The 15,533-nt window shown below is 50.0% G+C and overlaps 1 protein-coding gene across 1 annotated transcript in view; it reads left to right on the forward strand.

The window, feature by feature from the left end:
• The window catches only part of Ttll11 (tubulin tyrosine ligase like 11), a 231,797-nt gene that overhangs the window by 192,636 nt on the left and 23,628 nt on the right, over positions 1-15,533 (forward strand). The window contains exon 8 of the mRNA XM_076843150.1: positions 8,076-8,182. Coding sequence (XP_076699265.1) covers positions 8,076-8,182 — 107 coding nt within the window. The remainder of the gene's footprint in view (positions 1-8,075; positions 8,183-15,533) is intronic.

A 15,533-nucleotide genomic window follows, 5' to 3' on the forward strand; every position in this document is an offset into this window, starting at 1 on the left:
TATGGCTGCTCGAAGTCCAGTCATCATAGCTGAGTTCCAGGCAGAAAGAAGGGAGGAAGAGCAAAGGTCTCTGCCAGATGAATTAGACCCCTTTAAAATCTTTCCTGGAAATCATATCCAGTGATTTCTACTGTCCATCTTATTGGCCAGTTGCATAGGAATCCAAGAAAATAGACCTTTTCTAACTGTGCATACTATTATCCCATTACAGAGAAAAAGAAGTAGACAGTCCCTCTCCTTTGTGATTCTTGGGCCCTGGAACATAGAGAAATAGCTTAGAGACAAGGACACAGGTCATTAGCCTTTTGAGGCACTGTGGAAAGACACAGGGACCCAGGCGGACCACGAGGCTGGGCGGGCTAGGATTCTTCTCTTGCCTGATACCGCCGCTGCCCTTCTGGAGCCAAGGCAGGAACTTCCGGGCCCCTCCCTAGTCGCTGCCCCATTGCACAAAAGTCCCAGTTCAAAGCCAGAAAGAATGAAGAGGTAGCCTGGCTTCGTGGGAAACCCTGGCCCTGCCAGATCTGCCCTGTCTCCACCTCTCCTTGAGCACCTGAAAGCCACTGGGCATTCAGAGAGAGACAGAGAACCCTGCCTGTCCTCGAGGATCCCAGTCGAACAGAGGCCCACGACCAGTCAATAACTCAATGCAATCCTTTGACAGAGCCTGGGCAGGGTGTGAGGTCTCCCCAGCGGGGCTGTGATCAGAGGGTGAGGAGTGAGAAAAGGGGATCCTTGTCCACCTGGTGGAACCCAGGGGAGACAGAGTCTGGGCAGCTATACAGGGGAGTCTTCCGGGCTGTGAGGGAGAGATGCACATAATGCAGGCAAGAGAAACAGCCGGAAAAAGGACTGTGACTTATCATCCAGGCTAACCTGGTCAGGAGGGCACTCGGGCCCTGGGGAAGCATGCAGGACCCACAGTAGGCCTGGAAAGCGTCCTCTTCAATCCTAATAAAATTCTACTGCAGTATAGGACAAGGGGGGAGAAAAAACAGCTTGCCCTGGGAATCGCAGCTGCCTGCAGGGGTAGCCAGAGTGAGTAGCCAAAAGCTGGCTACTTGTGAAAGGGTGAGGAGGGCAGGGCTGGGCAGCTGGGTGCAGGCCTAAGGGAAGGACCATTATCCACAGGCCTACTGTCACCGGAACTTTTGGGTTTTTCAAAAGAAGATGAACACACTGATTTTGATGTAAAATCTCAATATATATAAAGGTTAAAGTTGGCAATTCAAAAAATAATTTTGAATACTCTGTGGATTTAGTTAAGGTATGACTGCCCATAGAGGCCATCAGTAGTTAACTTGCAGTCTGAGACCCAAGGAGGACCTGTTAGGAGGGCTGCTTCGTTAACACACAGCGTTGTAGACAAAACAGAATTGAGACTGGTCCAAAGCAAAGAAGAGGCCTAACCAAACTGCTCTTGGAATGGAATGGGGGTGAGGTTGAAAATATCACTACAAATCTGCCTCTCTGTAATAGGCTTTCTGATTTCCTTCCCTTTGTTCTCCATAATTAAGAAAATCTGCACGAGAAACCGATTTGTGTGACGTTAGAGACTATTAGGTCCTGCAGTCGTCATTTGCAATCTGTGGCCAAGGCTATTAGTAGGAGCTGCATTGAACAGGAGAATGAAACAGGGTGTCTTCAGGTGGGGACAGGAGCCACCAGAACAGACGGACCCGGGAACGAGCCCCCCTCCCCGCCAGCTAGTGTCTGTCACAACCAAGGATGGGGGCAAGAAGTAGACAAAATAGTGCAAACTGATAAGAGACTTTTCTTTTTAAAATGTACCAAGAAATCCCAGCAGCAACTCAATGGTAAAAGGCGAGAATCTCTACTCTCAGATTTATCTGGGCAGGTGCCGTCTTGCTGGTGAGACTTAACAACAAGCATCTTCTCCCCCTAACAACGGTTCTCTTTTCTTCCCCCGTTGGTTCAGACTCTGCTTCATTGTGAATTAATAGTATTTATGCCATATGTTAAGTCGAACCAGTGCCCTTCTCGGGAGCACTTTGAAAAAGGCGTCTCCCCGGCGAGGTGCATGCTCCTTTCATAGCTCCCACACAAATGGCAGAAGCTGAACTTCGCTTTCATCTGGGCTACCCACTCTTTCTCTCCAAGTTGCTTGCAGACAGGGAAGCAAATAACAAACAGTCCGACTGAATTTATTTTCAGTGTCCATCTCTCATAATGTGCTGCATAGATCAGCAGTTTTCAGAGTGAATTATGCTAATGCCAGCCTGGCCATATTCTATTTCTCTTTTTCACCAAGAAATGAGAAATAACAAACCGTCATTCCCTTGTCTAGACTTGTGTCTGTCTAACCAGCTTTTCATGTCATTTCCTTGGGAGGCACTTAATAGTAGCACATATTAGCACAAATTTAGTGCCTCCTGTTCTAACTTTTTTCTGAAATTTACTTACTAATAATTCCTGGGGTGTGAAGGCTTCTCTTTCTCTGGGAAATGGAAATTATCTAATTGATTCTTCAACCTGACAGCTTTCTTTCAGAGAAATGTGTTTTTGTGACCCTCTTTCCACTGGAACACTGATTTGGAGGGGCATCCGATGTAATTCACAAAGGACATTTTTCCAAACGTTGAAAGCTGACATCAATTTGCAGATGCTGCATTTTCCGGTGAAGGCAGCCGGGGGATTCAACCGTTTGCCCAAACCGGGTTTATTTCTAGGACATGTAGCAGCGCCCCCTGCACCTGGAGCCTTCGCTTCACACGGGGCTGTTCAGCTTTGAAATCTCGCCTGTCACCCTGCGGGCTTCTGATCCTGGGTCTCCCTTTGAATTAGAGGACGGTTTTTTCTCTTTCCCTTTTCCCCCTTCTACTCCCTTTTATCATAAGGAGACATTAACATGCTTCCTAATAGGTAGCTGTAAGGGGTTTTATTCTCTGAGAGGCAACATGGTGCATTAGAATGTTCTAGAATAGAAATGTACGAGGCCTCGCTTCCCTCTGTCATTAACTCCTCTGTGACCTTGAAAATCTCCCCTTTCCTGATGACCCCTTTCCAGCAATACCATGGGATTCTGAGCCTGGGGTAGCTATGGCTTTTAAAAAGGCGTACGTTTTAAATGAGAGTTGTCTTATTCCCTCCCCCTCCCCCGTGTTTAGATATGCGTTTTGTCTTGGCTTTTTAAAATAAATATTGACAATTTGTTAGCTTTTCCCTTATAGAAACCTTTCCAGAAAACAAACAAACAAAAAGCTTCTTTTTTCCACAGAGAAAGATGAACACAAAAGAAATTCTATAAATAGGATTTTATGGAGTAAAAAAAATTGGATCCTAAATTTCCCATGAGATGTCAGTACTTGTTAAGAGGAAATGGGGATGATCATTTCAAATCTTCCTATGCTTGACTCCTAATGAACTTGAATGATTTGTGACTTTCTCCAATCGTATGTACCCAGAGTCTTTGGATTCTGAAAAATAAAACAGACCCCCAACCAAACAAAAATAAATCATTTCTTCAAATTGGTTCTAATCAAAGAGGAGGGAGGCAAACTGCCACCTCCCAGTGTGTACAAGGCCCTGAGTGGTCCTTAAAAGGGTCCGCAGTGGTGAGTCTCCTCCCTGTACCTGCAAGGAAGGCTCCCCCCATTCCTTGCTCAAGGTCACACAGCAAAGCCAAGATTCAAACTCACGGACCTTTGACTCTAAAGCTTGTGTTTTCCAAGTTCATTTCTAGCCTATCCTTCCCAGGAATTTTTTTGGCTTCTCCTGAAACCATTTTTCCTGGATTTCTCTTCCACTGAAGAATTTCTCCTTCTGCTCATGAGTCATTTATTTATTTATTTATTTATTTTAGAGAGAGAGAATGAATTTTAGTATTTATTTTTAGTTTTCGGCAGACACAAAATCTTTGTTTGTATGTGGTGCTGAGGATCGAATCCGGGCCGCACACATGCCAGGCGAGCACGCTACTGCTTGAGCCACATCCCCAGCCCGCGTGAATCATTTAAAGAACTGCATCCCAGGACATAAGGGAAAACTGTTCTCCACGATTAGGGGCTTCTCGGCCTTTGTGTTTTCACCCTGCACTCTGAGATCACCTCTCCCTTCTATCCATCCATCTCTGCCCTGCTCACTGGGCCCAGAATACTCACCTGTAGGTAGGAGCAAAGCCCAAATTCTGTAACTGAGTCAATGGGTGGATTGAAAAGTCATTCCAAAGTCTTGACATCTTTTCTCTTAAAGTCATTCTCTGTTTGAGTCCCTTCTTTAGTGACCAGAGGGACTGTCTCTATGGGACTTAGGTTGTCGTCTCCCTACTACCCCCACCTTCTGTCTCAGAGCTCCCCAGCAGGAGTGCGCTGGAGACTCCAGCCCTCTGGTCCCTGGCCTGGGCTACCTCCCCACAGCACCCAAACCCACTATTAGATCCTCTAAGGAAACCTCACCATCTTGGGCGGATTCTGTCCCTTCTCCTGTGCCTCAGCTTACCTTCACTGAGATGGGATCAGGAATACCCGCCTCATAGAATGAGTGTAAAGATTCCAAGAGCTCACAGGCAGGAAAGGGGCTGACACACAGACTGCGCCTCCAGAACCAAAATTCCCTTATAGCATTCCCTGGCTACTGCAGCCAGCCTGGACCCCTCCTTCCGCGGTCCTGGCTGCAGTGTTGCAATCAACTGTGTTTGCAGGCATCCCTGAGGGGGGATGAGTTACCTCAGAAAGGGGATAAATGAAGAATTCTCTTTGGTAAATTACGGCTCCTGCTAAAGGTTTGACACTTCTATTTTCTTCCTGTCAGAAAAAAATAACTATATACAGTGGTCAGTTTAGTTTCCCTTTTTATACTCCATTAACCCACAGAGCAAGCCCGGCAGTCTCCGGTCCTGCGTCAGAGAGAGGAGCCCAGAGGACATGGATATGATAATTAGGGACGACCTGTGGCCCTCTCCTAATGAAGCTTTGGAAATTAGCAGAGCAGTTTGCTATATTACCCCGGGAGAGACTGGGGCCTCCGCCCTTGCAGAACCCAATAGAGATAGCCATCTCGGTGACAGGTGACGTGAAAGGCTCCGCGTCCACTGACATGTTGTTACTGGGGCTCAATAACTGCGCTCTGATGTGCTTTGAAGTCTGCCGCGGTGACTTGTGATTGAAATACGGAGTGGGAGCCTGGGAGGAAGCAGGATGTGAATTGATGGCCTTGGAAATGTGACATGTGGGAAGAGAGGAAGGGACAAAGCAGGCAAGCGAGGGTGCCAGTGCATAGGAGCACAAGCCTCCCCCCGGGGAACTGTCCTGGGCATGCTCCCAGCCACCACTGTTGGAGGTGGGGTTGGTTTGGAGAGCAACCCCTGGATGCCCAGTGCTGCTTGCCAGTCATCTCCCCCATGTGACTTCCTAGGGGAGCTGTTCACACGGGGATGAAGACAAATGCGAGCTCAGAGGAGCACTTTATCAATAGCTGGAGCAACGGACGGGGATGCATTTGAAAATTTGAAAGTAGCATTGACTGTAGCTCAGCCAACCCAACCAGAGCCCAGAATTTGGCTCCCAGGATCCTGGGCTAATCCAGCCTTCCTGGGGCATGATCCTGTCCAGCAGCACGGTGCACTGGTCAAGCCAGGGGCTGCCTCTGGTCTGGACAGAGAACAAGGGCCCTCTGACCCAGATTCTTAGACCTGTAAGTTCCATTGCTCCAGAGTGGGCAGGGTCACCCCCTGAAAGGTCAGCCTCACGTGGCCTGCCGGGCCAGGGGGTTCTGGCTCTAGGAGAGGAGAAGGGAAAGTGGGAGAGACATCAAGAAGGCAACTAACGGTGCTGTGGCCTGCTGGTGCCAGCCACTCCCTCCTCATAGCCACGTGGACAGGTATTATGATCTTTATTTTAGAGACCAGGAAAGGAAGGTACCAGGGAGGGTTAGGGAAATTGCCCACAGTTAGGCAGCTAGAAAAGGCAGCAGAGCTAGTATTTAAATCCTGATCGCCTGATGCCCAAGCCGTGCTCCTTTCAGTAGGCCAAGCTGTGCCCCCCATTTCCAGATTCCCAAAAAGTTGGAGGAAGGAGGATTATAAACCCCCCTTCTGCGGCTGAGGCAGGGGACGCCACTGCTGACCTCAGACGAGAAACCTGGTTATACTCTGGCTTCCCTGAACCTGACCAAGGAACAACTGGGAGCTGAAGGCGCCCTCCTGACCTTTCCCGATGGCTCCCCGTGAGCATGGAGCATCAGGGGGGCTCTGGCTATGTCTGTGCTGCATGGGCCCCACACAGGGGCTGTGCCACTCTGCTCCATCAATCCTCTAATTCAAGGCTTCTGTAAAGTCTTCTGGGCACAGATTAAGATGGGTCAAGTACAGAAACGCTGAGCCCCTGTCTGGAGATTTGGCCTCAGGGACTCATCGGGTGAGGACCCAGCAGGGAACTGCTTTTGGACCACAGCGATGGCTTCAGCCTGTGCCAGTGATGTGCTGTCATCACTGGGTCATCTGAGCGTGACACAGGCAGCCGCCTGGACGCCAGCAGGAGGGGGCAGTGACGCACGCCCAAGGACTAATCGATAGGAAGATGGAGACACATGCACAGAGCTATTTTTTGAAACGTGGCCTTCCGTTCCCCTTTCAGAGCAGCAGCAGCCTACGTGGCGTGTAAGGTCAGCATGACACGGTGATTGTAACAAAGCCTGCCCGTTTCAAAGGCGAGGGAGTTGAAATGGTTGACACAGGGCCGAATGTTTGCCAGTGGCAGAGCCCGGAGTCCGCTCGAGACTTGCCATCCTGATGTCCTTGCTCTTTCCAGCCCATTAGCCCCCCACTAACCCAGTGGCTGCACTTAGAGGAGCCCACAACCTCCAGCCCCAGCTTCCATTCCCTTCTTCTCTGCCCCTGCCCCCCACCCTCTGTCACTGGCTCCAGATACAGAACACCCCTGAGCAAAGACATCATCAGCTCAGTCAGTTTGAGTAGCCATCAAAAAATAACCGAAGACTGGGTGGTGTGAACAACAAGAACTGACTTCTCACAGTCTGGAGGCTGAGCAGTCAAGGTCAGGGTGCTGGCAGGCAGCAAAAATATATGAAAAAATGTTCCACATATTTAGCAATCAGGGAAATGCAAATCCAAACACACTGAGATTTCATCTTGCTCCAATTAAAATGGCAGTCATCAAGAATACAAATAATCAATGCTGGTGAGGAGGCAGCGTTGAAGGGACAACTACACACTGTCAGGATTGGAAACTAGCGCAACCACTATGGAGAGCAGTATGGAGGCTCCTCAAAAGACTAGGCAGGGAACCACCATATGATCCAGCTGTACCACCCCTCAGTATTTATGCAAAAGAACTAAAGTCAGCATACTGCAGCGATATGCGCCTAGCCGTGTTTATAGCAGCACAATTCACAGTAGCCAACTTAGGGAGCCAGCCTCAGTGCCCATCAACAGACGAATGGGTAAAGAATGTGTGGAATATATACACAGCGGAGTTTTGCTCAGCCATAAAGAATGAAAATGTGTCATTTGCAAGAAAATGGATGGAACTGGAGAATGCTAAATGAGATCAGAAAGTCGAGGGTCATGTTTTCTTTCACTTGTGGAACAGAGAGAGAAAAACAGGGATGAAAGGAGATCTCATGACAATAGAAGGGAGACCAGTGTACTAAAAGAAGGGACTCAGGGAAGGAAGGAGGGGGGACAAGAAGGTACTGGAGAATGAAATTGACCAAATGATACTATGTGCGCGTAAAAAGGTTTCACAGTGAATCCAACTATTATGTAATAATAATTTACCAGTAAATTTTTTTAATGGTACCCACAGATGGGGATCTGATGTGAGTCCGGTTTCCAGCTTACAAATGGTTGCTTGCCCATGGATCCTCACCTGTGGTCTCTTCTGACAGGGACACTAGTCTCATCCATGAGGCTCCACCCTTGTGACCTAATCAGCCCCCAAAGGCCCCACTTCCTAATACCACCATGCTGGAGTGATAGGATTTCAACCTACATATTTGGGGGGACACAAATACTCAGTCCACAACAGGCTTGGAGGAAACAAGGGCGGGTGAGTTTCAGTCTGGCGGTAACACGTCTGCTCTCCCGTCTCTGGCAGGAACTGCAAGCTCAGCAGCAGCAGCTTGTCCATGGCAGCCGTGGATATTCTGTACATTGACATCACGAGGAGGTGGAACTCCATGACCCTGGACCAGCGGGACTCAGGTACCTGATGATCCTTCACCCCCTCCTTGTGGAGTGCCCACAGATACAGAGGGACATGCTCCTTTTGTCTCTTCTCATTAAGGGGGAAGGAGGGAGATGACCCATCCCCTCTAGATATGACTCCAGAAATGGAGCCAAATTGAAGTTCCAGGGCACTGTTTGCTACCAAGGCTGTGACACGCGCCTCCACCCACCCGTTCTGGTTCAGTCATTAGCGTTCCTTGCCTTGGCATAAGGCTTCACGCCAGCTGTGTGAGGGATGCTCAGCACACACTCGGCGAGCATGGGCTGCCAGGCCCCGGGGAGACTGGAGAGGAGGGCAGTTGGTTCCTGCCAGGATGGAGCTCACTGCAGAGGTGGCAGGCTGATGAGAAAACGAAGCTGGCATATTGGACATGGGCTGGGTTGGAGAGAAGACCAGAGAGGGTGTGAGGAAGCTCCATCCAGGGAGGGCCAAGGGAGGCCTCTTAGAGGGTGTGCAGGATGAGCCAGTGTGCCGGGTTGGGACGGACACTTTGGCAGGGGTGTTGTCCAGCCTGAGCATGGACACACAGGAGAGGCCACTGAGCTCAGGCCACTCCAACCAGCTCAGATGGGATGGAGCAAAAAGGGAAGAGAGAAGACGTGGAGATGGGGTGGTGGGAAACCTTGAATGTCACACCCAAGAACCCGCCCTTGACCCTCTGTGCCGTGTGGTAAAGGACTCTACAGGAGAACCCACCTTTCGGTGGACAGGCTTCTGATCCCTTCTGATCCCTTCATAGAAGGTGTTCTTCTAAAAAGGTTCAATGACCGTCACTGATGTTTGTACAGCTCATCACAAAACGGCAGTCTTTTCATGCACATTCCCTCATTAAGTGTCCCTGTGACCCAGTGCAGAAGGCATTATGAGCCTCATTTCACAGATGAGTAAACCACAGTTCAGGTGACCGAGATCACATGGTGACTATGAGCTAGCGGCCCCCTGGCACCATGCCCCTCCTCCACCCACTGGCCCCCCTGAGAAAGAGGGGCACAGAGGAAGGTTGAGAGATCCAGATTGGATGTGACCATGCCATCTCCTGCCAACAAAGTCATTTTACCTCCTAGTTTCAAGTTCTTGACTGTAAAATGGCACCAACAATGCCTGCCCTCAGGAGTTGCCCTGAGGTCTCATGTGACTAGGAAAGCATTGGGGGTTATCACTGACCAGGCAAAGCAATTGATCTCATTAGTAGACACCACATGGAGAGAATCCTAGGAAAGAACTGTCCGGCAGCTGGTGCTGACCTACACCCATGTGGGCCAGAAACTTCCAGACCCCAGCAATGCAGCCCTCCCTTCAGGGTTCTGCTGCTCAGAAGTCATTTTCTGCTTGGCTTCGTGTTTGGTAATGATGCTACCAGTGCCAGTCATTGACCATCTCCCACATGCACTTTACATGGGTGGCCCGGGCTAGAGTTCTCCTGAAGGTAGGTCTAATTGTGTCCATTGCACAGAGAAGGAAACTGAGGCTCAGGGGCATGGCTACTGGATAAAACTCAAACACCTGGCCACCTGGGCTTCCCTTCGGGGTCACTTCCTCCTACTAATTTGTCCTTGAGTAAGATGACCTCAGAGTTCTCTGCTGCTCCCATTTCTTTAATTCAAAAGCAAAAGTCAGGGCATACCAAGAGTCATGGATCCACAAGGTGAGTGCTCCCTCTGCATCTCTGCAGGTCATCCCCCTTGCAGCCTCCCCTGGTAACCAGGAGAGGCAGGAGCTGAGCAGCCTGCAGGAGAAGTAGGCAGATTCATTATCATTTCGAGGACCAAGTGGGCTCATGTGACAGTAGAGCAGCATCACTTTTTGCTGACGCCCTCAGAAAGTGAAGAAGTGTTGCTCTGTGAGCTGAATGCGGGGTGTCATCACAGGATCCCATGGAGGAGGCCAGATGAGGGGGTGGGGTGGCATTGGAATTATTAAATATTGAAATTGATCAGGAGTAGCAGCAGGAAGCTATTTATCATGTTTTATTGCTTCAAACTAGCATTACCATCTGGCCCATTGTTAATTCCAAGTAGCTTTTCATGTTTTGTTTGCCTCTTAAATTGCTCCGTGTACGTGGAATCCAAGGGACCTGGACTTCTGGGATCTGCCAGGGTCCCTCCACTCTGCTGACCAAGCTAAGGAAATGAGAAAAATTCTTATTTTTAGCAAGAGTGAATCCAGGGCTGGGATCTACCAGGCCTTTTGCATCCCTTGGCCCCTGAATGTGCGAAGTAATAATCTTTGGTCATAATGGCACTTTTGAGATCACTGCATATGCACTTACATGGCTGCTAATCCTCACACCAGGCTCCGAGATGAGTAATGGTACCCATTTACAGATGAGGATCCTGTTTCCAAGAGCAAAGTAGCTTGTCTGCAATCTCATAGCCAGTGAGAAGCAAAGGAAAGATTGGAACTCAAGCACCCTGCCTCCTGGTGGTCTCGAGTGCTGTCCCCAGTCTAGGGCCACAACAGGTGGTACTTGTTCGCCTGTGTGACTGGGGAGGGGACACAAGGACAAGGAGGCAAATTAACGATAATCCTTTGTAGAATTTAAAGAGCAGGAAGAGAAATTTGAATGTTCTCACAACAAAGACACAGTGAATGTTTAAGGTGATGAATATGCTAATTGCCCTAATTTGATGATTACCCAGTGTGTACATGTACGGAAACATCACAGTGTACCCCATAAATATGTGCAAATATTATTATGTGTCAATAGAATACTTTCTTTTAAAAGTCAGCTCTCCCAGCACAGGGCCTGCCGGGAGGATGGAACTGGAGCGTGTGGGGTGCCTCGTCCACGCTCCTGTCTCCCTTTCCTTTGTCCTCAAAGCTTGCATCCTGTTTCTGTTGCTACTGAAAAGAAGAAATGGCAGGGTTGGGGTGGGGGGCTAAGCAGTAGGTTGGCAATACAGCTAGACAGCAGACTCTCCGTGTCCTCGGCCGCCGGGACCCTGCTGTCTGGCAGCTGGTGCTGGCCAGGGTACTTTCTTTCTGCCTTCTCGAGGCAGCTCCACCTCCCCTGACCCTCAGGAAGAAGGAGCATCTGCAGCCAGTCACCATCCTGGGACCATTCCGGAAGCTCCTGGAGAGCAATAGAAATCTGTGGTTCAGTGGTGGCTCTTGTTTCTGGCAAGAGAACCATCATATGGGAGAGTGGAGGGCTCTTGCTTCCTTAGGCCCTCATCTCCAGTTCAGTGCTGGCCAGAGGTGTGGGCTCAGAGCTCGGGAGACATCCTTCCCAGCCCAGAGCTGCTGTGGTTGACAAGAAAAGAAGTCTTTGGGGCTGGGGGTGCGGCTCATTGGTAGAGTGTGCTTAGCATGCAGGAGGCCGTGGGTTCCATCCCCAACACCAGCGACAAAGGAAGGAAGTGTTTGAAGAGTAGTGGAACATGGGTCTCATTCTTAAAGGGCATACATTCCTTCATTCATTCAACAAACAGGTAATGAATGTGTCACCTGCTATTGGGCCCTGTGGAGACATAAAGGACTTACAGATCCTAGTGTGTTAAGAAAATAATTCTAATAGAGACCATTTACTGGACATTTACTATGGGTCAGAAGTAAAAAATGTTTGTTATGAATTATCTCATTTAATTCTCACACAGTCTTCTAAGGGTTGTTATCCCAGTCAACAGATGAGAAATCTGAGGCTTACCGTAAGGCGAAATTAAAAAGACGTTTACGACTTGTCAAAGTCTTATAGTGGGGACTCTTGGACTTGACACAAGGTCATTCTGACTGCAGAGCCCCTGCTTTACCTTATCCCCACTGTCTCTCAGTACCCTACACAGTTGATACTCATTCTGTGATATGACCAGAGCTATCAGGGGAAGCTTGGGGGGTGGGTGGCAGGGTTGCGATACAAGCACACACACAGAGTCCTAGCCTGTGTGTCTGTATCCTCGAGGGCCTGGCACTTGTCCTAGAATGGCAAAGCATCCCTCCCAATTGCGGGCAATGGCAATTGTTCAATGAATAGACAATGCCCAGATAAAAGATGCCCACATCCTCAAAGCAGAGAGTTCCAAGTGTGAGAATAGTGTCAGGGTGACCTTGGTGACAGGGTCTCCCTTCCTACCCCAGTGTAAAATGCCAGCCCATTTGCTGAGGAGTGTCCCCTACTCCCAGTGCGCACACGTCTCCTTTTCCCTGAAGCAGGCCTGGACCTCCTCTGCCCCAATGAGACTGGTGCCTACCAAAGGGGTAAGCCTGTCCCTAACACTCGAGACCACCGGGGGCAAAGATGACAGCATGAGGAGACTTGCTATTGACATGGAGAAGGGAAATCGTGCCTGGGAAAGATCAGTGAGAAAAAAACAGAGAAATCTAGCACGTGACGGACTCTAACCCTCAGCCCATTGTTTGAAGCAGACTCATTTTTTATTGTTCGTTTTCCATTGGCCCTCCAGTGGCTAGAAGTACATTAATCATGGTCCTTGGCTCCTGAGATACTTCCGGCATGGCCCATGCACAGCGTGCTCTTCTGTAGTTAGCTTTTTTAATGAGTTATTTTTAATAATGAAATAAATATCCACAAACGCACCGTGATTGACAATAACCTGCATCTGACACGTGGATCCCACCTCCACCCCAGCCCATCCCCCACTTCTCCCCACCCATGGAACCCTCATCTGCACCCATGCTCACCTTCCCTAAATAGATTGTCTTCATCCCTCCTAGAACCTCAGAGACCACCCAGGAGCTTCGTGGACCTTAGTCATATGTCTCACTCTCACTCACATGGCAACGCAATTGTCATTTTTTTAAAAAAATTAAGGATTTTAATTTCTAACTCTAGAATTTCCGAAGAATGCAAAAATCTAAATTTAAGGGTATTATCAATAAAACTGGGGTGTCATAGCAGTAAAACTGGGGTGTTGTAGCCCTCTCCTGAGCCAAAACCAAATAAGGAAACAAATTTGGTGGTGGAGACGCAGTTAGCTCATGTCAATTGCTCTCCTAAGTTCCTTCTTATCACGGAGGCCTCGCTCTTGACTCCTTCCAGAGTGGCATCACACACCTCCAGAGGGAGAGATGAGATTGGCATCAAGATCAGGCAATAAAAGACACTGTCCATGGTGCCAGCTAGGAGAGACGAGCAGTCCACCTGCAAAGGGAACATTCGCGCCCAGCCCCTGGGCATCTTGTCCATCTAGCACCTGGCGTCTGGAGACTCCTCAAGCTCTGTTCACTTTGCAGCCAGGCATTTTGCTGCTTTAAGAAAGAAGCTAAAGGTCTCTCTCTCCCAGGAACCAGTGAAAACGTGATTGCAAAGGAAGAAAAAATGGATTGGGGAGTCCCCCCACGCCCACACACCACCACTTCCCTTGAGAGGAGACAGGGCACATGCTCACAGCTTGCTCAGAGAGGGAAAGCTAAGAAGGCATAGTTTCAAGTCTGATATATGCTAAGGACCCTGTGACCAAAATAAGAAATGATTCTCCCACTGCTCCTCAAGCTCCTGAGCCACACCCCCGCTATCCTAGGGCTGTCTTGGTTTGATAGGAATCTACTGGAAGCCACAGGTTCTGGATTCTAACAAACCTGGCTTTGAACCTAGGCCTGATAAGCTGGTAGATAGGTAAGCTCAAGGGAATTGCATAACTTCCCCGAACCCCCCTAGTCATCATTTGTGGAAATAATAATGGTGCCCACCTCACTAAAACCCTCCTGCAGAGGAACAGAAGCATGGGAATTGCTGAGAACAGAGCCCACCCCTGTGCTCAGCACCCGGATCAGGGTTGTGCTCATGTGCTCTCCCTGCACACCTTTCTCAGGAATTGCTTCCTGGGCACCCACTCCTGCCAGGTGCTGCCGACAGAGACAGGAAAGAGGAGCTGTCTTGAAGCCTAGCCAAGGGTGAGTGGTGGTTGCAGCAAACTCTGCTTTGGTGGACAAAGCACCCCCGGGACTCCCATTAGCCTGGGAAGAGGAACCTGTGCACCAGTGGGTACTCCCTGCCTCTGCCTGGCTGTGGCAGTTGCAGCCCTCTCCCTGAATCATCTTTCAACTCAGAGCTGACCACCAAACCCCTGCAGAAGCTGGATTCATTATTCCACCTCCAGGGGAGGACATCTGAGTGACTGAGGGGCCCACAGATTGGCCCCCTGACCCTCTGCAGCCACCCATCCTGCCACTAGCCTCACAGTCCTTCCTCTAGCCAGAGTGACCAGCCACCTCAGTGGTCCTCAGTCTGGGCCCTTGCCCCTGCTGGAAACCTCTCCTCTGGAGCACCAGGCACAGGACGCTTTCCTCCAGGAGGTATCCTCAACCCCAGGCAGACCTTTCTCATCTGCACCAACAGTCCGGGCAGCCCCTTGGTCATGCCCATCAAATATGGGGAGGAGTAGGTAGCATCTGCCCTCAGGTTGGACTAACCTCCGCCAGAGCTCTTCCTACTACCGCCTAGCACTGTGCCTGGCACATAGTGGCTGCTCCACATGCGTGTGGCGGCCAGAGCAGGTGCCAGACCACAGCAGCCAGTCGATCCTGCCTGAGTCTCTGTACCATTTCTCGCCAAATTTCCTCAGTCGACTTATGCAAATCATCTGACGCCTGTACTTTCATCAGCTGGAATGAGCCCCAACTGAAAAGTATTTGGTTGCCGATGTACTGAAATATTTAAAAGTATTTTTACTTGGAATGCTTAGCGAAGCCTCCCTTATACATATACATGGATCCCCCGCCCCCTGGAAGATGGGGGCCCGGGGAACTATGCCGGCCTCACGCAGCGCCTCGTGGAGGTGTCTGGCACCAGCGATGTTCTTGAGCCTTGAAATTATCTCGCAGTCAGATGGGCCTCTCTGGATGCGCGCCCTACGCGCTCATAAAGTAGTCGGCGTCAGAATTATTTTTAATAAAAGCATCAGAAACACCAGCTGCCCTGCCCCCTCCCAGAGGCTGGGCTTCAAACACAAGCCCTGTGAGATGTCCTGTCCCCAGGGTGCTGCCAGGGGATGTGAGTCCCCACCCCCGCCACCCAGTCACCAGCTGAGCACCTGTCCTTCCTCATCCTCAGTCACCTGGAGGGTGGAGAACAGGTCTCTGCCCACTGTCTTCCCATCCCCAGGGAAGACAGCAGAGGGAAAGCTGAATTGTTTCCAGTCGCCTCTCCCCTCCTTGCACTTGTCGTCTGCCATCCTCGGCTCCTGCAGGAACAGCAGGGGGACACTAGGCACCACTGATCAATACCTGCCCCTGACTGTGGGGGAGCCCTGAGAAGAGGAGCCTCAGTGGCCTCCTCCAGGGTCCCGTGACATCCACCTTGGCTCGATGTCAGGGTTTAGTAAGGAGGTATATGCCTGGCTCCAGGGGCGGCTCTTTTATTTTTTCAGC

The sequence above is a fragment of the Callospermophilus lateralis genome, chromosome 2, assembly GCF_048772815.1.
Source record: "Callospermophilus lateralis isolate mCalLat2 chromosome 2, mCalLat2.hap1, whole genome shotgun sequence".
Taxonomy (NCBI): Eukaryota; Metazoa; Chordata; class Mammalia; order Rodentia; family Sciuridae; genus Callospermophilus; species Callospermophilus lateralis.